This window comes from Ischnura elegans, chromosome 8, assembly GCF_921293095.1.
Source record: "Ischnura elegans chromosome 8, ioIscEleg1.1, whole genome shotgun sequence".
Taxonomy (NCBI): domain Eukaryota; kingdom Metazoa; phylum Arthropoda; class Insecta; order Odonata; family Coenagrionidae; genus Ischnura; species Ischnura elegans.
Genome location: NC_060253.1, coordinates 29976007 through 30001102, shown reverse-complemented (window position 1 = coordinate 30001102; position 25096 = coordinate 29976007). Strand labels below are relative to the sequence as shown.

The 25096-nt window shown below is 35.6% G+C and overlaps 1 protein-coding gene across 1 annotated transcript in view; it reads left to right on the top strand.

Annotated features, from left to right (window-relative positions):
• The window catches only part of LOC124163852 (agrin-like), a 195468-nt gene that overhangs the window by 86695 nt on the left and 83677 nt on the right, over nt 1-25096 (top strand). Inside the window, exon 3 of the mRNA XM_046540955.1 lies at nt 5331-5603. Coding sequence (XP_046396911.1) covers nt 5331-5603 — 273 coding nt within the window. The remainder of the gene's footprint in view (nt 1-5330; nt 5604-25096) is intronic.

Sequence of the window (25096 nt, the reverse complement as noted above, 5' to 3'; positions counted from 1 at the left end):
CAAGTCTAAAACTCCATTCCTATCCTTATGCTTCTTTACACCCCGTATAACTCTTGTTTCCCTTCTTTTGCATTCATTAATGGACTGGTTTATGAATATTCAATGGCAAATATATATTGATAGCTTTCCTAAAATGAAGTAAGATGTCTACAATCCTAACCTTTTCAGCCATTAAAATGGCTTTAGGAGACCTGTAATAATATGTATACCTGTCAACAAGTATGGACAAGACAAGATTAACTACGCGACAAATTGCCGAATCTTTTGGCGTAGGTTTACATGGGATCATAACTTGTGTTAAATAACAAAAAAATAGCAATTAATCAACATGGAACTGCAAACTTATTTCTAAGAGAATTGATAGATTTCCTGAAATGAAGAATTTTGAGGAGACATACGAATTTTTGCACAATTTCACGGGGAAATGAGATAATAATTAGGACTTACGAACAAAATCTGCGAACCAGGTAAAATTATACATCAAACCTACAGCCTCTAATTATTTTTCCATGCTATTCCAAATACTCTGTTGCAAAAAATAGCTATAAATTGATCGCCATGGAATCATCGCCGCGTTGCTGGAATTTTTGGAATCAAATTAAAATAGGAGCTAGTGGCAGCTGGAACGAAGGATCTCCAGGATTGACGGGATGGTCCATAATACAGTCCTATTGATCTTTACTGTCGCTACGTTAACCGATTATTTCAAGCTGGAATTCATGGAGAACACATTTTGTATTAAACGACTGAAACACTTGTTCCAAATAGTCTTCCTTCCACGTGATTGCCATAAATGAATCTTTTAAAGTCAATATGTCTCTATTTTTAATTTGTTTTTAGCAATCATGCTGAAATAAATTTCTCGTCTTCCTATGAAGGTATATAACAAATCGTTTGAGACGCGACTTTTGCAAGATACTATCAGGTTCTTGTAAGAAATTAATTCGAAATCGAAAAAATTATTCTTTAAGGTTGCTAAACGTTCAGATTAGAAAAGAAGTCAACTCTCTATAGATGAAAGGAGTAAGTATATACGTTTTGTTTAAGAGATGGGCACGCTGAGAATAAAGCCGCCGAAAGTTCAACCAAAAATTATTTCACGGGAGTATATTTTATCAACCACAGGAGTAAAGAATAACCAATTTTCATTACAAGGTTATAATTATCATGATAAATTAATTATGAAAAAAAAACATTTTTTCTTGATGTTATTCTTCAGAAGAAAAGAAAGTTTTCTTTAATTATTATAACTTTACGTTTTTAATGGATCTTTTCATATTATTAACTGATCATTATTTGTAAATATAACTACTTACTCAAACATTTTACACATATCACCTCACATCTAAGGACATTCCGCGAGAAACCCTTGAGACTAATTCAGTTAGTGTGACATCATCCTCCTGTTACACTTCAGCAAGGTCCTGCAAAGCGGATGAGAACGCCTGAGCAAATATTGACCATCTCTGCTGTAGCCCGAAGCGTTACCTGGACCCTAGAACAATCAAAATTCTAAGACCTTGCTGTTTTGGAAACATGGGCGTGTATGAAACAGCTCAAATCCGATCAGAGGGATTACACGATGAAGGATCTCAAGTCCACCTCCTTTACGCCATGAGATACCGCGGCGGGTCTATGACGAGGCCTCAGAGATCCTGTTTTTACAATAATTGCAGCAACAAAACCCGACAGGGGTTGACCTGCTAGAGTTCAACAGCATAGAGTTTCCTATTAAATCAAAACTTGAAGCTTGCACGTGGTGGAAGGTCTCCATATCAATAATGAAAGACACTTTGTTTCTTCCACAAAAAGCATTTCTATTTTATTTCCAGTTTTGGCTATTACACCATTATCAAATACCTTGTGCCAGTATCTACGTAAAAAGACCAATCGGAATATAAATAGTTACTCTGGTACTCTACTCAATTATAATAAAAATAGTATAATATTTTTGCGTCCAAATCACTTTTTATTGTCACTACAACTGGTTGTCAAAAGCATAATCTTTTTTTTAAATAGAAATATTTTCAGGTTTTATCTGGTGGACTAAATACTTATTAGCAAATTAAAATTTACCAATCGTTTTCCAAAATTAATTCAGAATCAATGACCAAAAAAGTTTAGGACAGCTGATGACAATGCAAAATACATCGAATCAGGTCTTCAAGTACAATGAAATTATTTGTGGAAATTTTCCATTATCTTTTAATTTAACTATAAATGTACTGTGGTTGACTTTTGGCAAAATTTTAATTTTTTGAAATAATATGTAAGTATTCAAAAAATATTTGATAAAAGTAAAAAATATTATTTTCCGGTACGTGTAAAAATAGATAAAAATCGATTGAAATTATTAACAACTTCATATATTTATCCATAAGATGAGAATATCTTAAGTTTCTTTTTTGGTGAAAATATAATGAAGTCGGGGTTTCGAATTCAAACCTTTCCTTATTGACAACCCAGGAGTCCCATCATTGTCTCTGATGGCTAGTTACAACAAATAAGAGCTGATAAAAACTTTATCCTTGGAATTACACATTTATTAGCCGACTACGATGCCGATCAAATGAATGATGTATTAATTCAAAAAGGACCCGCTGGTACATATAATTTATGTCTTTAGAAGATTAGATGACTTTTTTAAATAATTATATCAAATTCGAAATATTTCCTCGATTGTCTGCTGATTCATCGAAAAAATTGACGAACAATTTTCCTTCTCTATTTTCGGTTATAGCATTCGTGAAAGTAACATATGTGACGAGATTCTGCCATTTCTTTTTATCAATTAATTCTTTCCAAAGGTTATATACCCCTTCTTTTGTAAAACCCATGTTTTTAAATACTAATGCCATTAACGGAAAGGTAATATACCACTTTTATTAGAGTAATATATGCTGTTTTTGCATCTTTGAAGCTGAAAGTAAATCTGATATCCAAAGCGATCACAATCCGATTTATGTGGCAAAGCAATATTTGAAATGAGCTCTTCGTATCCACTGTAATGGAATTATCTGTTATTTTCTCTTTGTTGGAAGCGCTCACAAATATCCGTGTTACTCTCCAAATTTCGGAAACATCAAATTTATTCTTGCGAAAGAAACATTAATTCAATCCATACATCAGTTTGGAAAATCTGGATTGTCCCTGCCGCTAGGCCAAAATGAACAACTCTGTAATAATGCGTCGATACAGTTATATTTAATGGATAATTGAAAATCAAAAGGTGGTCCACAAATTTTCTTAAAATCTAATTCCTTTAGATCGAGCAGTTTGAAGTTTCATTCGCAACAACGCACTCAGCATATTTTGCATGCATTATGCATTTTGTATTTTATCCATACACCGTTGGATTTTTTGCGACGGAAACAGTGGGGAAAACTTTTTTAAACGTCAAAGCTCAACGAACAACAATCAATCAACCGTTCATAACGCAATAATTAGAGACTTTATTCAATTAAACAGGTCATGCTGTGGACTGTAATGGAAAGTGAAATCAGATAAATGCCAGGAACCTTTGAATTTTCTTTCCATCTCAAAATTCAAATTTTCACTCGTTTATCCCCCATTACCCGGCGCTTATCTCACTGCATGTCACACATATCGCATGCCGCGCTGAATTTAAAATTTGGACCTGGCTTAAAATAACCATATTTGTGAAATAATCAAGGATTTATTAAGAACGATTTTTTTAATAAAATATTATTCTTCGTATTGGATTCGATCATAAAAAAACTCGATTTTTTTAAATATGCTCGTTGCAGGGACCGTTCGAGAGGCGAAAGGGAAAAATACGCCATTTCATAAAAATTGCTTGCTCTCTGACGCGTGACGCGAGCTTTTGTCAGTGATTGCGGAGGTCTTTTATAACCAGATACATATTTTATGTGACCGGTGACAGCACGAATCAACGTCGGGCAAATAATATCATAGAATTTCCTGGAGGCATTGAAAGTTCAATATTAAAATTTATGATGGCGGCTGCCTCGGACACGGAACCGATTTATTGACCCTTCCTACCAAAGATGTGTTAACTGATACCCAACGGCATTTGATTATTTTTGAAATGCGATTTTTCGCCAAACGGTTGTTATTATCTTCGTAAAATTTTAGTTACACCGTCTAAACTTAAATTTGTATGGAATCTTTACAGTATTTTTTAAGTTCAATTTCTGCCATTGCTTGTAAAATTTGATATTTGATTATTTATACTATAGTATATTGCCAGTTAAAACAGGTTTTCATAGAGCAAGTTGTGAATTAGCCTCGCATGTTTTTCCTCCCACATTGGACTTTGGTCTTCAGTTCACAAAAATACTATTATCTTCCTTACATTCTTTCCTTCAATGTCAATTTTCACTGCCCCTCCCCGTTCGATTCTCCCTACAACCAAGCATTCTGTCTCCTCCATATCTCATGAAGAAGCGGCCTCTCCTCATCCAACATGTCCAGCACTCCTTCGCTCCTCTTTCTCTCCATCCATTTCACTTTTTCCTTCATTCTCCATGCCTACATCCACACTCCATATCAGACTCTTCATTAACCTTTAATTCTCATTTGAATTTATTCTTATAATTTTTTCACAGTTTTGAGTTAGGTATGTGAACTTTTGTCCCGTTGGAGATCGGAATTGCAACTGTTCTCGATCTTTAAGTGCGTTGGCATGTACTCAAACATACAACAGTAGTTAAAGTCCCGAAACCCAATCTCGGAGAGGAGCGTAACGCTTCGTTTACAACGAGTTAACTTACCAAGACTATGTAATTGAAAACTTGTAAATAACGTCTCCCAGCTCACAACAACCTAAAGTTTCATGACTCTACTAAAAATTTTAATTTAAAAAAATGCAACAAATTAGGTACTTTTTTTTAAACAGCTATCGATACTATTGTAAAATATCGAAAATTATCTGAAATTTATATCATGTTGGGCATTGGGACTGAGCTGTGAAATATTTCACTATTCATTAGTCTGAGTGATATTAAGATAAGTGGCGCGTGATATTAAGTAAAGTTGTAACAATTGTACGCACGAACCAATAAATTCATTATTTTAAACCGGCTGGTTGAGGTAATGACTAGCGGGTGCGGCAAAACAGAGCTCACCTTCGGCGCGGACATTGACGTTAGAAGTTAAGTTTTAATTTGATGCAAAAGCAAAAAATATGCATTATTGGTACAAAAGGTTTCGCTGCAATTGCTGCGAAACTTTTTGGACACATTTTGGATATTTTGTTCAATTAAGCATTTCTACTCATTTATAATTTTAATTGATTTTTAAAATATGTGAGTGAAGACTAAATGATTTCTTTTTCCCGTGATTCGCAGGTGCTAATCCGTGCGTTGGCGTGAGCTGTGGCCCGGGGCAGTCTTGCATCATTGACCGCTTCGGCATCGCCCACTGCGAGTGCCCGCCAGAGTGTGAGCCCGTGTTGCGGCCGGTTTGCGGCTCAGACGGCGCCACATACGATTCGCCTTGCGCCCTCGCGCGGGCCGCTTGCCTGCTGGCCGCAGCCGCCGCGTCCGCGTCCTCCGCATCACAGGACTCCGATCCACCGAACACATCCCTACTACCCACCCTCGCGCACACTGGACCATGCGGTGAGTACCTAATATGTATGCATCCTAGCGTAACGATAGTGGGCTTTGGACGGCTTTGGGACTGGAGGAATCTTTCTTCTGAATGAAAGAAAGAAGATGTCTATTTGTCTGTCGGCTATGGGTGTCCATACGGCTGCATGGATTGCAACCAAAATTAGTTCGTAGGTGCATCTCATGCTGCCATAGCCTATAATGCTACACACATATGCATATTGTGTCTCGTTTTTATATAAAAAGAACTTTCATTTAATGATTTTTAACAAAGACTCTCTGCTCTCCATAAACCAACTCTAATAAAGGTTTAAGAAATTTATTTCTTTTGTGGATTTGAATATGTGACGAGTTTATTAACTTTGGGCGTAAATGTATAAATGGCCATCGAAAATTTTCTTTTTTTACTCAGAACAATATCATGATCAGTACAACACGTTATCAGGTTATCTGTTTCTTTACGATTTTTTATTAGGTGGCATTGCCAGATAGTATGAATGTGTCCATACGCCTGGTAGTACACGTCCTTTACGTCGTTTACTCATTAATGTTTGTTACGTCACGTCATGCAACTTCTGTGGCAAGACATCCTGCCGTGTTGGCACATCTCTTGACACGCTTAAAGGGAAAATGTGACTCAAAGGATTTTAAAATTTACTAATGATCCTCTTGGTACAATCCTATTTGCTGGCATATGCGTTCACACGAAACTTTGGTCCACGCATGTACATAAACATAACGATCAATTTTCTGGAGCGGGGTAAAAGCTTATTCCGTTCGCAGTATACGGAAATCATAGTTTCCATTGCTTGCTGTTACATATATATACTGTCATCATACCTACTGTGTTTCTTTACCTAAAAATTCTGCCATGTTACCATGAATTCTAAGTTCCAAGTTTCCCACTTCTCTGGTTACTATCTTTCCTGAGCAATGCCGGGTTGACTGCTAGTATACTATAAAACCCACTTCCAACCACTCACTGCCTGGCTAACTCATACACATATTTTGGGTGAACGACACGAGATACGACAAAATGTTATTGAATGGACCCCTCTAATGGCGGTTTCACAATGTCAAATTCCGTTCAAGATTCGTTGAAAAAGCTTTCTTGGATGGAGATGATGTCAATCGTCATGACTACGAACATCTTGTCCTAATGCTCTTGAATCCTTTTTTTTTCATTAATTGGTCTAATTTTGAACGATTCTCATTTTCATTGAATTTGGATTGGTGTTGAAGTGTTTCGACCAATCGAAGGTTATCTACCGCGATACCTTGGAGATGGGATGAACATTAAAATCACTAAGATCACAAAATTATTGCCATTTTTATTCGTACAAAGGAAATAATAAGGAAAAACAATTTTGGCTACAAAAGCCATTTCGAAATTGCGATGAGAGGTGAATTACGTAATAAGAATATGAAATGACTCACGAATCATCTGGTTTTTGCATCAAAATAATTTTCATTCTATGATTTTGTACAAAGACTCACTGCTCTCGATTAACCAACTTTTAAAAAGGTTTAAAAAAATTTCTATCTTTTGTGGCTTTGATGTGTGAAGAGTAAAGTTTATAAACTTTTGGCGTAAGTATACAAATTTCCATCGAAAATTTTGTTTTCTTACTCAGAATAATATTATGACCAGCATAACACGATGTTAGATATTCTGTTTTTCTATGATGTTTTATAAGGTGGTAATGCCAGATAGTATGAAGGCGTCCATAAAAATTGCAATGTGGCGGAGAATGATTTATTCGATGGACATTCTGCTCATGATGACATTTTTTTCATATATGCCCCAGGAATTAACCCCAGCGAAACAGTTTCTCTCTGTTACCACAAAATCAAGAAGGCGTCGTCCTACCAATCTATACGTCTTTACCTCAATTTATATGTATAGAGCATTCATCAATCGAAATAGGAAATGTTGTACAAGCATTCTCTCGAACTCTCAAATCCATCTGAGAGCAAATGGTATTTTAAATAAATATATGCATTTGCAGGTTTTATGAATAGTAACATGTCGGACATAATAAATTTCAAACTTACACCCCAATTAATAATTACAGTCACAACTGCTTTTTATTACCATTACAACCGGTCGTCAAGGAAGGACCATATTTGCTGTTTTCAAAGAAAAATGTAAGAATTTCGTTTAAAACTGTAATTTTTAGGTAAAAAGCTATAAGGATAAGAAATTTTACCAAACTTATTAAAAACTTTATTGACTCAACCACCAGTTAAAAAAGTTCCAGTTCTCTACACCATTTAAAAGTACTTTGAAAAAGCAAAATTTGCAACCAATTCACTGAAAATAATCCTTTTCATTTGGAATTGCTAAGGGTAGGCCCTAATAAAATATTAGATGATGCATAAACCTTTTCTTTGAAAAACTACATTTATATGCCAAGTTTTATCTAAACCAGATAAATGGTGCAGTCATGTACAGAAGATAACAGGCACGTAATCTTTTATTTGGCTGTAGTCAAATAGAAGAATAGTTTATTAGAGAAAGGACCATTAATATGAACGTGTGGATTGTTCTATGTGTACGTGTTTGGAATGGGCAATAGAGACTATGCAAACCGATAACAATGGAACATCTATTTAAAAAACGCATTTAATCACGAAAATCCAAAAAACGGTGGTAGTTCAATAAATATCCGAGAGAGGCTGAGGAAAATGGAAAGCTCTTCAATTATTTCATGACGCGCGCGTAAGCGTCGTTTTTTTTTCTTTTAGTTGCGTGCATGAAACAATATTTACGGTGGCGCATCGACTCCGCAAACAATAGTCTCATGACCGACCCAGCCCAGCATGTTCTTTTTATATTTTGAAAAATATCGATGAAATGGGTTCGGCGCGTCCATGTCGAGCCATGGGGCGTCCAGGCGGGAATAATTTGACCTCTCTGGGAACAATAATACGAACGAATTCCTAGTATAATGGGAGAAATTGCAGTGAGCGTCGTTCAAAAAAAATAAAGCATTACTCACTTGATTTATTGTGTTTTTCTTTTAATGCAGATATGAGACGACGCTTAGTATCTGCAGAAATTCCTCGTTCAGTGCAACATATTTTAATTTTGTGCCTTCGCTAAAATCTAAATTTAGTATATATCTGTCCGTTTTCTTAAGTCTTATTTAAGTAACGATATTTCAGGTGTCCTAGCAACTACGTTATTATTAATTGCTGAATTTGGCATCATTATTTAGAATTTATTTAATATAATATTACGTTCGTAAACGTTTGTAGTATAGGATGCAAAATTATTTGCCAACTTTTCAATAAGATTTTCCAAGTGATTGTAAATTTGTTTACATTCAGAGCCCAAATCTTTGCAAATAAGCGCTGAAGAAGAATTAAAGAATATATCAAAGCACTGAAAACAATTTAACATACTCCGAGACGTTAGTCGATATAATATAATTGGGGTTGAGAAAATGAAAAAAGAAATCAATTAAATGTAACGTTAAGTCACTACAATACAAATTTGAAAATATACCTGCAAACAAATATATGTACTTGAAAAATTATTTCTAAACGTTCTCTAGTATTCATTCATTCAACCAGTATATTAATTACGATATCTTTTTCTAATGCAGTGAATACATTCTATTGACAATAAATTTGCTTTGGAATAAAGCAAGATTGTTGTGAATTAACTCACGTTCAATATTCTTCGCGGAATTCGCTTGAATTCATTGCGGAGTTTTGGTCATCGCTGAAATGCTTGCGCGATTTTTTTAGGAAGCTGATTCATTACATTCTCTTTTCAGCCCCTATACTTTTAATAGATGACGAATCTTGACGGTCTACCTCTTCCAGACTGGCTAGATAGTAATATAAGAAAAAAGGTGATAGCAATGACTTGGACAATTACAGACCGATTTCACTCCTACCACAACTTTCCAAACTATTTGAATTAGTTTATTTACGTCGATTACTTTCTTACTTAGAGAAGCATAAACTTCCGTCGAACTCTCAATGGGGATACCGGAAAGGTAGATCTACTGAATCCCCACTCCTGGATAGCTTTAGTTTCATTTCTGATTCCTTGGACATGAAACATAAAGTTCTTGCACTTTTCTTGGAATTTTCTAAAGCTTTTGATATGGTTGATCATACTATCCTTTATAACAAATGTTACAAGTTTGGCATCAGAGGAGTTGCACTAAGCTGGCTGACATCCTATTTAACAGGGAGGACACAAAAAGTGGAAATTACTCTGAGGAGGTCAATGAAATCTTTTTACACACTAAGTGAATTTCTGACAGACAAGTTGCCTAAATGAATTTTGTTTGTTTATCGTAACCTGAAACTGAGATATGTTTTTTCCCCTTTAATTTGCATTCCTGTGCCTTTTCCTTCAATGGTATCCTATGTTTTTTTTTCTCTTTGTTATAATTACTGTGTGACATTGTTTTTGTATACCAAAATTTTGACATACCCTATACATTACTAATTTTAGGCTATTTTATAACCTACTCTGTATATTGTCTACTGGGGATAATAAATTATATTATATTATATTATATATTATCGATAGTTCAGTATCTCCTATAAAAATGAGAAACAGGTATTCTAGATGATATATTTGCATACGATTGCAAAATTCTACCGCATAATCCTTCAAAAAGTATCATTGTCATTAAAATAGGTCCAATGTTTATAATTGAATAAAATAAACTCACGTTTAAAATAATGGAATTTTTTCATGACGAATGTAGGTGAAAAACGTTTTATCATGACTTCAAATGAGCCTTTCTCTATGCACACTTTATTTCTTTTGTTAACTGTGGTTGAAATAGAAATTTTTCAATAATTCCGGTGGGTGGGAAGGAAAGGTAAGTTGCGGCTAAAAATCTATATTTCTCACTCAGCCATTCGTTCATATATTTAAGATAAAAAATTGATAGTTGCCACCCTTTTTTCATCAGTGGCTTACGTCATTACAGTTTTGGTTCATTCACTTCTTCTGGGAGAACTTTTAATTGGTAATAAATATCACTCGAAAGAGCGTAAATATCGATTAGTTCCTCAATTTTAATTCCATTTCAATTTGCAATTCCTGTCGTTATAATGTCGTAGATGGGGGCAGCGAATTATATTTTAGCATAAGTCTCAATTAGTTCAGTAATAATTTAAGTTATTCGGTAAGGAGGGGCTGAGAAGATAGGCATTGTTATTTGATGATAATCATATGTTCCTATCTCATTTCTATCTCACTAATTAAAGGTTCCTCGGTATTGAGAGGCTGAGAATATAGGCATTGTTAATTGATGAAAAGTATATGAAATTTAAATCTCATTAGAGCTCACACCAACTTCAATTAAGAATATGAAGCTGAAATTTTTTATTCATGCTATATGCATATATTTAACCCTACAATTCTCGGAAGTTTTATTTTCTGATAATTGAAAAGATCGAGCCATTTTGACCACCATCATGTTAATTCAAATAGCTTCTAAAAGTTCAAACAAGTTTTATATATCCATACAGGGTACAATAAGCAAAATGAATTGCCTGAGAAGCAAACTGCTTCATTTGTGACCCGCTCGGCATTAGCTCATGACGTATTCAACTCATCTTCGGTAGGGTTGAGGTCATCACTTTTCGTCACGAATGGCTCTAGGTATAGGCGTTACGACGCATACGATCGATATTTTGGTGAAATAATCTGTAAAAACACTTATCTCTACTTCCCAAGTTCGGCCAATTTCGAAAATTTAATGAAATTGACAAACAGGCACAGTTTTGATCGCAGGTTTCTCTTCTTTTTTCTGCGATTTTTTTAAAAAGTTCTGCGTGAAAACCTACCGCATCTCTGGTTTCAGTTGCTAATGCCCAATCGAGTAGCGCTCCCAATGAAACAGTTTGGTTTTAACGTGACCTACTTGGCTTTAAACCCCTTAGGATCGAGGGAAGAGCTTGAATACGGTGCTGAACCCTGTCTCAAAGCCCTGAATGGAGAACAAAGAAAGCTTGTCTGAGACGCGAGAACAATGAAATTGGACTTGTATTGTGTTTAAATTCTCTGAATCCTTTAGCCGCCGGTGAAATACAATGAGGGGCAAATCCTCAAATCGCCACCAGTCGCTCAACACCCCATTTTAATTCCCACTATCGTCCACCCATCGCAACGGCAATAATCCTAGCTTTCGGAGAGATTGAAGAGCTTGGCTTTGAACACACACACTTAGATATCAGAGTATCTCTCGTCACAGAGTAATGGATCAAATTTTATATCGCCCTGCTGAAAGTATAGTATTTTTAATTTATGATAAGCTTATGAAATTCCTATCTCATTTGTCCTCATACCAAGTCCAGTTAAGAACATGAAGCTGAAATTTGTTATGAAGGCTTTATTGATATTTTTTATCACCTTGGATTCCTCTTTTTTTCATCATTTGCCATAGCGTGCCTTAAAACGGACACCAGTTTTACATTGGCAGTTATTGTTAAAAATTTCTAGCTAAAATATAATATAGCAATGAATTTGTTCAAGCTTCAATATTTTTTTCGCGGAAATAAGGTTTGATAGTAAAGAAACTGTTATACAATATACTTATTTATATTTATTAAATATATAAGTTATTCGTCGAAAATTATTAAGAGCCTGTTAAGAGGACTTATGCGTAAATGGAATGTATCATTTGAGATATCGCTGATTTCAGATTTCCTTCATTCATTAATAAGATGGAAATACGCCATTTTTAAGAGTAATTATTGTAATATTTTATTCTTATATAATAAATATATTTATTCTTATAAACTTTCCGCTTACCCATAATTTTATCATGAAATGTATTTTTATATCAGTTATCCGAGGAGTGATATTGATAAAATATCGGTAAGAATTGTGTGTTGCGGTTAATTTGATCATAGAGGTGTTGAAGGTGAATTATTTGCCCTCAATCGATTCAAACTTTGAAGTTCCCATAACATACGCTGAAGCACTGCATCCTTCATGTTTCGCCATTGACGCGTAATTAAAACGGTCCTGAATATTGCAGCAGTTAATCATCCGTCTCAGAGCGTTGGAAAAATTTACCCCAAGCCAGTTAATGATGCAGTCAAAAAGCTCATTGGCTATCAAAACTTTTGGTGCGCCGGAGTCAGAATTAAACGCGCTTCGGGTGAATTTTCCCCGAAAAGTCAATTACATTGCCTTTAATCAACAAATTAAACCGCATTATAGCGGAACTTGCAATGACACCACCGAAATAATGCCCGGAAGCATGCATCAAGGAGAATATAAAATCCTCACGACGTGTTCTGGTTTTTATCGTAACCGCCAAAAATTTTGTATGTGCCGGTATTATTTTCTAACATATTAAAAAAAAAATAACAAATTTTGGCCAATACAAGAGGGTCGCCGTAATAATGTCTATAAAATGGAGGAGTTCTAAAATTTTCAACTTTTTCCAACGAACAGCGGGTGAAAATAATTTCATCGCCATGGACGTGGCGTATATAATTTGATAAAGAATTTTTATCCCTTTATAACCTTTGAAATAGGTTTCCTCAATATTATTTACCATATTCCCCATATGGAAAGAAATTTTTGCCAATTGATACAACTATGTTGGCGTCTTTTCTCAAATTCATTGGTCAATAATGTCTACGGCCTGTTAGACACACCTTTTCTTCGCTTTTAATGCATTAGGAGAGATCGGTCATAGATCAGAGACGGAAGGTAGTTATTTATTACAACAGCTATGAGCTACAGCCGAGCGATGTCCCGTACAGGCTGTTGCCGGTGCAAAGTTCTATCCCAATGAAGCCTTCTCACTCTGGTCTGTGCTGGGAGCTAAGTTAAAGGACAGAGAGTTAAAAGACAACGCACATGGTACACGCATTTCGTAGACCATAGCTCTACAAACCTGGTCATAACTTCGTATCTTCGTACCAAGATTCTTGCAGGGGATGGACCCCCCTATCTGGCCAATCACTTCAGCTCTCATCACACTGAGCGCCCGCAGCGAATTGTGACACGACGCCTCAACATCCTTCAGTTTCGTAATGAGACCTATCGGCAATCTTTCCAAGTCTCTACGGCTTATTTATGGAACGAGCTCCCTGTCGACGTCTGCAACTCGCTTACAATAGGTTCCTTTAAACGCCGTCTCTTCCAGCATCTCTTCCGGTTGGAGTCAATATGTCTTTAGCCGTATGCAGCTGACCACTCTATGTTTACTCTTTTTTTCGACATATTGTGATTTAAATGCTTATTAAAGCTATTCATGCTTAATTTTTGTTTAAAAAAAACTTTATTAACTTTGTACAACATAATCCACGTAAATAAAACTTATCTTATCTTATCTTCATAATTCGGCACTTGCCTCAGCTTTAGAAGAGATTTCATTAAAAAATGGCAGGTTTAATTTGGAAAAATAACATTCTAAATATAATCGATAAATTGCGGAAATACCACTGAAAGAAAACATTGGCCTTGACTGAGATGCGATCCCGGATCTCACGAATGCGAAGTTGAATCCTTTGTATTCCCCCATACTCGGGTTCGAATTCCAAATCATGAGTGTGAGCTCAAGGCAAACGATGTTTCGTCCGTGAAATGTTCGCACTGTATGCGCACTTATGGGTGGCTTTGCGTAGGTAAGCTAGTCTGCGGTCGTTTCCCTGAAAAATAGATATCTTTTTTGAGTTTAAAAATGGTATTTAGCTGGGAATTTTCTTTTAATTGGAAAAGAATACGCGTGGGTATTTTTTGCAATTCTTTCCATGAGATGAGGAAAAGTTTTATCCCCCGCGGCAGTCAAGGAAGAATTTCACTGCAGTAAAGATAAATTTGGATTTCTGTGAACGAAACGTCGGAGGTCGTTAATAATGAGGGTGATAAAAAAATCTCACGCTCTGCAACGATCACGAGACCGACTTCAGGAAACGGGACTATCCTCAACATTTGGGTAATTCACTTAACCATAGAGAAGACGAACGGTTCTTATTCAAGTTTTTTTTCCACTCCCTCGTCTACAGGCGGAGCACAGCTCCTCAAAATTTGATAGCTACAATTTTTCCTCCTCGTCCTTTCCTTACTCTCTTCTTTATGGGCCTTAATAGGACACATGCCTCCTCCTTGACGGTTTCTTTTTGATAAAACTTGCCTAAATATTACGTCATTTATCATGTACTGTTATTCATAGTATTTATTCGATTATAACTCAGGAAACAGTTTGGCGACACAATGCTTTCATTTCATTTTCATCAATATTCTGGTATTGGTACTGACTCTCTATAAAAAAATAAGATGAGCTGTACCAATCAAATATTTTTCCCGTGCAGAGATGAAAAAACGCCGTTCTCATAGTTTTTCACGTGTTCTCGTTCACTCTTTAGGTCGTAGAAGCTAAACGTTTACGTTTAAACAATGTTTAATGATTCATTGTTTTATTCGAATAAACTATGAGTAAAACGATACAGTATAACACGACCCTAAGGAGCTTTGGCAGAACTTTATAAAAATGCTTTAAGCTCAGCGTTCTTCCTATTCTGCAGCGATAGTAGTTGCATTTTGCATTCAATTATTGCACTGTTAAAAAATATTAAAATTTTGGTCCTTGTATTATGTTGCATTTTGCGCAATCGTTTTATCTAATTTGTTTCAAAATTATTAGTTTTAAGTGTCCTTTTCACACCAACATCACGTTACATTGACAACGGAAAATTATGCGTCATTTTTTTATTTCTCTCGTAACTGGCTGGTCGAGGTGACTTTTAATCAATGGTACAGCTAACTGTAAACGCATCTTCGGCGCAACCATTATCGTAATATACCGCATTTATGACTTGCTGGAATGTGCGCTTTCACAGCACAAAATAAACAATTGCTGTCAGTTCACGGCGTGGAATATATAGTAGGTACATACTACCTTGTTTATAGTTATAGGAGGTATATTAAGTTTTGTATCCCTTTCCAAGAACGATATTGTTCTCCTCTCTAAGGGATAGACAAAGGCGACAAATATCGCGTGCCGGATAAACCTTCGCCTCATGTTGATTTAGCTGCGTTGCAGCGATTGAATGACAACACAGGTTTCTTGAGGACTATGGAAGTTTCATAGTCCTAAGGTTTTTGAGGGGTACATTGATTCCAAATTAATGTGGCTTCTTTCTCTTTTAGCCATTTTAAAAATACATTCCCCTACTCCGTCCTCTTTTAGTATTTAAAGAGCTGTTACGGTCTAGCTAAATGGTCTTCTTAGCATGTACATTGCTTAATATAGTTATTGTACATTGGGCTGAATAACATTCTCTCATCTTAAGATGAGCTAAATTTTGTGATATTGGAATTTCAAAAAAGTTATTTTATGACATTTTACTAGGCTTCACTTCCGATCTTTTAATTGGATGCCTTAACTACGGAGAGTAGGGCGTTTTTTTATTATGGGCGTATTTTCACCAGGCTTTTTACCAAGGCCCACTTACCAACGCCAAAAACATTTTGGCACAACTGACGAGGATAAAGTTTCCTAAGCCCTGCGGAAAGCTGCCGTAAAGTTCTCCCAGGCTTTTGGCTCTCTCTGCAACTTGTAAGGTTATAAAAAATTTTGCTAGTTTCAAACGTTGAGTAAGAGCAAAGCCCCCGAAAACATTCAAAACTGACTTTTAGTTTTACGTCTATGTGATGTTTTTCTTGTTGACAATTTCATTTAAGATTACATGGAGATGCAGAAATCACCTTATCATTTATGTCACTGACAAATTCCTGCCTTTTTAGATTTTACGAAAATTCTAAAACTTCTTAAGGTGAAATTTATTTAAAAGTTTCACACATATTTCTGTAAAACCTATAAATCTTTAAAGAGACATATCCCTTTAAATGAAGTGGTATTTTTTTGTGCCAGATTATCGGCTTGAAACTAACGCCACAATGATAAACATTTCAGTGAGCACGAAATAGACCTTGGTCAGCATTTGCCATGGTCAATGGTTTGAAAATGTTATCCCTGTATATTCTAAGATGCTAATTTATCATTTTTTAGAAATAGGAAAATTTTATAACTTGTGTATTCAGATTAGTTTGAAAATTTCAAGAGTAACGCGTTTTTTTAGTGGGTGATACGTCAAAAACATAACACAGTATGAACACTTGTTGGGAGAAAGGCATGCGCTCATCTCAATGATTATAATTACGTCATTGTTATTCACAAACGCCTCATCTTCAGTCTGGAATTGAACCAAAGAAAAGCTTCGGCGCGTATACACACAAAATAAACTTTCGTAAATACCTACTGACTTCAAACCACTTTTATTACACACTTTTTCTTTACATGCTACCTGTATTTTTGCTCCATCGATGGAATCTTTTAATCGCCTTTTTCACCCACTTCCCATTGCCGGATTGGCTTAAAATTTTCAGTATAGATAAGAAAAAGAATTAGTAGGTCTTCAGAGTTGGTATGAAGCACCTTTTTCGACAACTAGCATTTGTTTCGCTTTTGTTTTGAGTCGCTCAGCCTCAGGTTTAGGCCAATTCTTAATCACCCATCAGGCTCTTCTACACTCATTTCTAACGAACCTGATCAGCACCCTTTCTTCATTCTCCGAGTGACGAAAAGTTTATTTTTTACTTTTTAGCGCATTTTTTACGTTTTTGTAAAAAGCGTGTTTTTTACCATTTTTTAATTAATTTTTATTATCCGTTATAATCCTAATTTTAACGATTTCCCCTTCATATGACGATTTTTACTGATGCTTTCAGTAATTTTAGCGCTTACGAGTTCCCAACCCATAGCAATGCACCCTAATAACACTGGTTAAGAGGAGACGCAAATCAAAACTAAGGATATTAAATTTTCATCGTGAAAAATTCTTGCTAAAATTTTCTCTCAAGGTATCTCCATGTCCAAAATTATGAATATCGTTCAACTTTACAGTTGCTTTTCTTTTGGCATCCGTTTTCTTATTACTTACAAATAGTTTCTTAGCCCTTATCGCAGATATTGCACGCCAAGCTCGAGGTCACGGCATAAATTTTGCCAATTAATGGGGAAACTTTTTCACTTGAGAGGCCTTCAGGGTATTTAGAAAAAAATTATTATATTTTTGATTTTGGTGCTATAACTTTTAATAATCCATATTAAATGTATGGCTTCGTAATGGTGGAAAGGTGAAAGCATTCGCGACTCTTGACTTTAATATTCATGGCAGTTGAAAGCTGCTTTCTACGGTTAAATCCCAGCAAATGAAGCAATATCTCTCAGCGCTCTTAATGGAAAGAATTAACTTTCTAATAACGTTTCAGAATTAAACTGAAGAGGAATAAATAACATTAACTATGTCTCGCAACTGAAACTGCTGGGTAATTTTTGGGTATGGAAATGTAAGCCGTCGATCATGTAACTTTTTCGATATATTTCTTCTTTTTATCTAATTTTGTATTGAAAAAATAAGCAATAAGATACCTATCGTTTGAGAGTGTTGCTCTTAGTATTTGGATTAAAGTCTTACTGATTACTGGTCATAAATTTTTTTAAGTGTGTATTTATCATTGAACCTCAGAAAAAAAGAAAATGAATTTTGCATTGTTATTAGTAAACTTTACAGCTAAATCTAAATTATATGTTAGCCTGGCAAATCCCTAGTTCATACCTATATTAGTCATCATGCCCTTCCCAGGATTTTATTGAAATATTTAGGATTTTGCCCTTAAAAATTATTTTTTAACCCATTTGTGTATTATAGGGTGTATATTATGTATTCTTGGCGTCTTGTGTCTATGCTAGACCTATCTCTCCTATACGTATCTTATTTATCAGCGAAATTTTTTATCTTAAGGTAGTCTGTCCCTATGTGAAACCTTTTTGTTTCACATTACAAATAAAACAATCCATTGACGCTACCATATTTCCGAATCTATGTTAAAGAACCAACGTGCTCTGAAAACTCAGGCCTTGTGAGCATGGGCTATGATGAATTGTTGTGGGTTCAGGCTGCAAACCCGACAACAATTACTCACATCCCAGCCATGGCGACGATGAACGACTCGGCCATCGAAACATTGGAAATAATGGAGAGCCTAACCCTGCTGCCAACCAGGCAACAATTTATCAACACCATACGCAATATTGGTCTCATCTTTCGCGGACAAAAGTCGATTTTACGATTTCGTCCAAACTGTCCAAAAACAACATTTTTTGTGAATATTGGCATTTAATTCATGGAAAATGAAAAATTTTGTCTTCCCTCAATACCCAATTTAAAAAAAAGTATGATTTTTTTTACGGAAGTTGGTTACAACCAACACAATCATTAACGCTCTATTTTTTTGTGGAATTTAACACGAGTGTGAAATTTCTCTCGTTTTTGACCACTATTTACATTTGAATTAACAATGCTCTTTTACCAATTATAATACGCTTTCTGAGTATTGTGATCAACTTCACTTCTTAGTGATCCAATCGTCTCATTTCGTACGGCACGAAAGTAGCGCATCTTTGCTGTCCGGATGAGGTTTAACTCTACGTGAAAAATTTATTGTTTTTATTGTAAACTATTAGAGATATTAAATGGTCCATCAACGCGCGCTCATACCACGATACTCTCATGCAATGGCATTAAAACTTCCGTTTTTTTTTGCTTAAACCCATAATGTGCTACACCGTCGCATGGCAACAGTAACGCCATCTCTCGGCATATCGCTTTCGATAATATGGTTCTATATCGAGAAATACTGAGAGTCGCAATAAATCGCTAGAGTACTTAACACTTTGCGTGCCATGGACGTAATATTACGTCCTGCTAATCCTTCTGAGGATTGCCATGCACGTAATATTACGTCTTTCCATTTAATTGGCTTTGTATGCGTGAAGCCGTAATATTTCGCCCGAGGTACTTTTCCAGTTTACTGATTAGTGGTTCTGTTTTTTCAAAAAATCAACTGCTAGGTGGAAAAAGAGTTCACTTAATGTCTTGAGAACGAAAAGCCCTCTGTAGCAACCGGCATCCTCATCTTAGGCCACTTAGTGTGAAAATTCTTTGGGCCAATGGACCGTTCGTTGAGGCTGCATTGACCCTTTTTGTCATCCAGGATTTATAATGCTTTGCTTGGAACAATGCTTTTTTATGATTTCCATGCTTTAAATGGTTCGAATTGAGCGTATTAAAAAATTGTTATTTATGTTACGGTGGTACAGCATTTGTTGCAACTATTTTATTTTTCAAAAACAGTAGGTTTTTATTGTTAAATAATATATTTAAAAATTAGCAATAAATGTTATTCAACTCATTCATACAGAAAATAAAGTCCATTTTTATTGGAATGCACATCGATATAAATATATTTTTGATGCTAATGTTTTAAAAAATGTACGAATATAGTAAAAATGGCTGGATTTTTCAGTAGGGCTTTAAATTTAGCAGCCGGCACTCAAAGTGTTAAGCGGCTACAATGGGTGCTTTCCATTCATGCGACTCACGCGTCGACTAGTGTCGACTCATATTGGAAACTGTTTATAACTCTCCAATTCCTGTGCGTTACTGTTTGTTGACTTGTGTCACAACAGTCGGCGACACACACAGAATGGAACACGAAAACCGCGACGCAAGTCGACTTGTGTCGACTTGCGTCAATGAATGGAAAGAACCGAATGTAATCACTTTCGTGGCCATCACGCGTGAATGAGCGACCAAATCAAAGAATCAGATCAAACCTGGCCATTCTGCCTCCAGAAGGCGTGTCAATCGCCGACAGGACGTTTTGCGACTACTTTTGTTAAAGTTCCTCTTAGTAATTATAGCAAATTCCATTATAAATGCGCCGTTTTATATTGAAATATCAAGCTATACATGAATAAATATCACTATATACCGCGGCCACATCATTGCGAAGGGTTAGTGAGGCTTTTTTATACTAATTTACTAAATTTTCTCCATTTTCCTCATTTACTCTTATCATTTCGGACAAAATCGAAATTTGTTCCCTTCAACTCCTTTCGTTGTAAAATAGAATTATTCCATATAAAAAAAGCTGTTATTGAAGGAATGGCGTGTTTGGTCCCTTAAGAATAAAAAAAGACTTTGAAAACCTAGCGCAGTTGTCTAGAAGATTATTGCACTAAAATCCAAGTTAATAAACTTCACGAAAGAAACCTATTCATAGGGTAATTTTACTGTTACGAAAAGTTCCCATTTCATCTCTTTCACGCAAAAGAGTAATTCTCAATGCGATGAAAACTTCTTTAGAATATTTTTGCAGAGTAACGACTAATACCTAGGTTGATCTCCATTTCCATTCGAATAAAGCCTTCGCTGAGACGCAGAAGGAGGAAAAAGCCGGTTCATTGCGCTATTTTAAGCCCTGTGCAGGTTTTTACTTCAACCTGAAAAAGGGGTTTGAAAAAGAGAATTCTTCGAGTGATTTTGTTGCGCACTTTACCGCGTTAGTCATGGAGATTTAGCATGAGAGTTTTTGGAACGTGTCTGAAATGCAAGGAAGCTTTGTGTACTCATTTCACGCCCTAGAAAGTGACGCTAAGCCCTACTTCTGCAAGTACGATTAAGCTTAGTTGTGCATTTTTAGTAATCCTCTCTCTCTCTCCTGCAGTGTTCTCTTCGAGTTTCGTGCTCGAATTTAAAGTTTTTATGCAATCCCTTATTTACTTAGGTGCAGAAAATTTTAGCTTGGTAAAGGTTTTGTGGTAAGAACCTCCGAAATGCAGATCGTCTTTAAAAAATATGGGCCATTTTGTGGCCAAGGAGATTGGGGATAATGATAATAGTAATGAAAAACGCCATTATTAGTGTAAGAATGAAACCATGAAATCCCTTATTCGATCCAATATACGTGTCATTGAACGAAGAAATAATACTTAATATTTACCAAGGTTTTCATTGCCCGATAAAGTTATGCATGGAATATATTAGATCGAGTTAAGAATAAAAAAGCAATAATTTTCTTATTATTTTTCAGTCATTGAGCAATATTAATAAAAAAACACGAATCGAGGAAACATGCGTGGACAACAATCTGCTGAATTAGCTCATAGTGGCTACGTTATGTGTGGAAGATATGCATGTTCATGAGAGGGTAAAATGTAATGATTTTAATTGACATATCTTTTATTGGAAAAAATGAATAGTTATGAATTATAATCAGTGATTATTAGGTGTGATAAAAAGTTGCATTTCAGGAACAAATATTGCGAAGTTCGTAATGTTTCCTAGGGTATGATGGTTGGGTCACATAGAATGCCAGCGTAAATAATCCCTTAACGCTTTCTAGAAGTATGGCGGCATAAAAGAAAAAGACATTGATGTCCTAAAAATAGATGGTCGGATCGGGTGGAGTGCGACCTTTATAAGATAGGAATTCGTTGATATCGAGGCAGAACTTCTAAGAGGTGGGAGAACAGTATTGTAGCAAACACAAAGTCCCACACACGGTTTTAAATCCAGTAGAAAAAGATACATGTCGTGGTAAATAGAATAATTTCTCCAATTTCAATTAAAATTCCATGCATACCAGTATTATATTTGGAAGGTCAAAACCTTTAGCGCGTAGCCCGAAGGCGTGTTTTAATAATCTCTTACATGGTCCCCAATTTTTTTTTTTTAGTTTTTTAAATAATCTTCAGTTATTACATCACTTTTCCTTTCTCTAAATTGTCTTCTCAATGACAATATAGTTGGTGGCGAAGAAGTGAACTGCTGTCATCAGTTTAACTCATTCTCTGACGGCGATTGTTCATTATTTAGAATTTAACTTCGAATATTTCCTCCGTCGTACCACATTTCAAGTTGACCTCTTTGAAAGCCACTTTAGCCGAGGTCTGGTGCTCTTTTATCCTGACTCTCCCTTTTATCCTTGAATATCCAACAGTCGATCCTTAAATTACTTTAATTTACAAATTAATATTTGTTTTGTTAATTTTTCTCGGAGATATGGAAAGTGATTTAACAAGTCTCGACTCAGTCTTGTCTTGAATAAGTAACTAGCAATGATAACTTTTTTGTAATTCCCAAGTGAGAGATTTTTGAGATTCAAAGGAGACATCTTGAGTCCAAAAATAGTATTACTTTTCCAGCAGTGCAGCAAGTCTAATGCTCTTAACTCTAGCATTCCCTCGCTTCCTTTGATACAACTTACGTCTGTAACAGAGAATCTTAGCTCCTCTTGTCCCTAAACGAAGCTTTTTCCTTTGATATCTTCCTTTGTCCTATCTTCAAAAAAAGTTTTGTACTTCCTTTGGCCTTTGGTTGAAGTAACCTTATACTATAGTGACAGAAGTTCCTTACATCTACAATTGACTAAGTAATTACGTAGCCCGACACCATGAAATATTAAGAACTCCAAAAAATAGAGGAAGTAACTTGGTTGCCGCTAGAGCATAACTCTTTGCATTATGAGCCTCGTTGAAAATTCCTTGGGAATTAAGTTACCTTGAAAGAATAGTTTTCCGTGCCATAGCGTGAAAATCCGATGATCCGAGCTTGGATCCTCGGTCAAAGCGATTTTCTTTCGGACAATTAGCGTTGATATCTTCGCCATTTGTGCCACTGATTTGTTTTCTGCATATCTTTAAAAATATTTCGGTAAATTTCAAGTATTTAATGAACAAATCTTTGGCCATTTCTAACCCCTCTTCCCCATAAAAGCTAAAATGAGCACTTGAAAAATATAAAACCTTCCCTCTTTCTATCGTAATGTTTTGTACGTTTATTTTTTATCTTTCCTTTCTTTACAGAAATAATTGATACTTATTGAAATAATACTCTTCTTACTCTTCTTGGAGTGTTTCTGTAACAGTGTCACATAATAATTACAATAAGCTTAAGATAAGTAATGATACTCTGCACATTTTCACACAATATTTTTTAAGGATTCAGCATGATTCACTGAGTGCCATGAAGCGTGTTGACTCCTATTAAATAAATATTTATATGAAAAAGTGCCAAGTATCAATTCTTCGTATCTTACAATAGATTTCCTCAATTTATCAGCCTCCACCGTTCATTTTATAAAAAGAAACTTATGATAAAACTACTTCATTTATATTTATTAGTAAATTTAAAATGTCAAATTACTTTTGTTGGTGAATTTTCATTGAAATGAATGACGCTATATACCATCTGTGCGTTCCGTAGGTATAATGTATGAAAAATGTCCTTTGATCATAAAACCAACCGAATGTTCTTCTCGTTCACGACTCCTTTCTTGGTTAAATAGTAAGACACCGAAGATATCTAATATTCTTATTTACCCCCTCCCACTTGTTAGCAGAAGTAACCGAAATCTTTAAACCTACCCTAGCCCCATGGAATGGTTACGTAATACATTAACGTAACCTAAGATATTTTTGTTCAAAATTGCCGTTCGTTAGCTGAATGCTTAGAAATTTTCGAGGAAATATGCGAATTGTTGTATACTTCTATGATAAACATTATTAAAACATTTCATACGATTCCATGAGGCTCGTGATTATTTGAGATTTATTAGACATTAATAATACTCCACAGTTGTTTTGATGATGTGCAATAAATCAGTGTTCCATATATTAATGTCTAAATTCTTCAACTTGATGAAATGGTAAAAATTATATTTGAATACAAAGATTGAAGAGTAGATTCACCCTTTGCTGTTTTTGCCGTCGTTCTACTCGTATTCGGCCCGAATAGCCTCCAGTCCCTCCCGTGGTGCCAACAAGGACGACACCATTTCTGAACAAGATTGCCAGTGGTGTCATGTTCGGCAATTCTCAACGCCCATAGTGTCATCATTGCAAACACAATCATCTCCAACCTCCATTATGCATTACTAAAACTCCACAGGTGTTATTATAATGTTCGCTGATTAGCGCTTTAAATATTGAATGCTGGTATATTGACATGTCACCACCCAGTGGGTGAGGTGAGGCAGCTTGTAGATGAGATAGGGAGAAGACAGAAGGTGTGGATGGAGCGAATTTTCAGTGCGGTGGGGATGTTGGAAACGGTGTGCGAAGGTAGGAAGTTGGAAAAAATGAGGGAGAGGATGGAAGAGAATAGGATTTTTAGATAGAATGAAAGAGAGTAGGCCTTATAGTGAATTAAAGAGAAAAGTACGGAAAAGAAGGAGAGGCTGCAAGAGGTTGTTAAGTATTCCATAGAAACCTAACTTAATCGGTAGAATACTTAAATATTAGTTGACGGAATAAAAACTTCACTTATACACATGGTGATTTATTTTGTCCACCCATGGTTTCGTCTCAGGGTAGCAGTTTCAAGGTGAACATGTTACGCCGCAACGAAACCGTGGCCCGACAAAATAAATCACCATTTGGAATAAGTCAAGTTTTTATTCCTTCAACTCCTCCGATAAAGGATTTCCACCATGTCACCCCTGCTACTAATACTTACTCTTTTAATAATAATGAATCGAACATTATTAAAACACCACAAATGTTTTAATAAGGTTTAATAAATCAGCGTTCCACAAGTTAACGTCTGAATCCTTCGACTTGATTAATGATAGATATTATTTTACAATTAGAAGA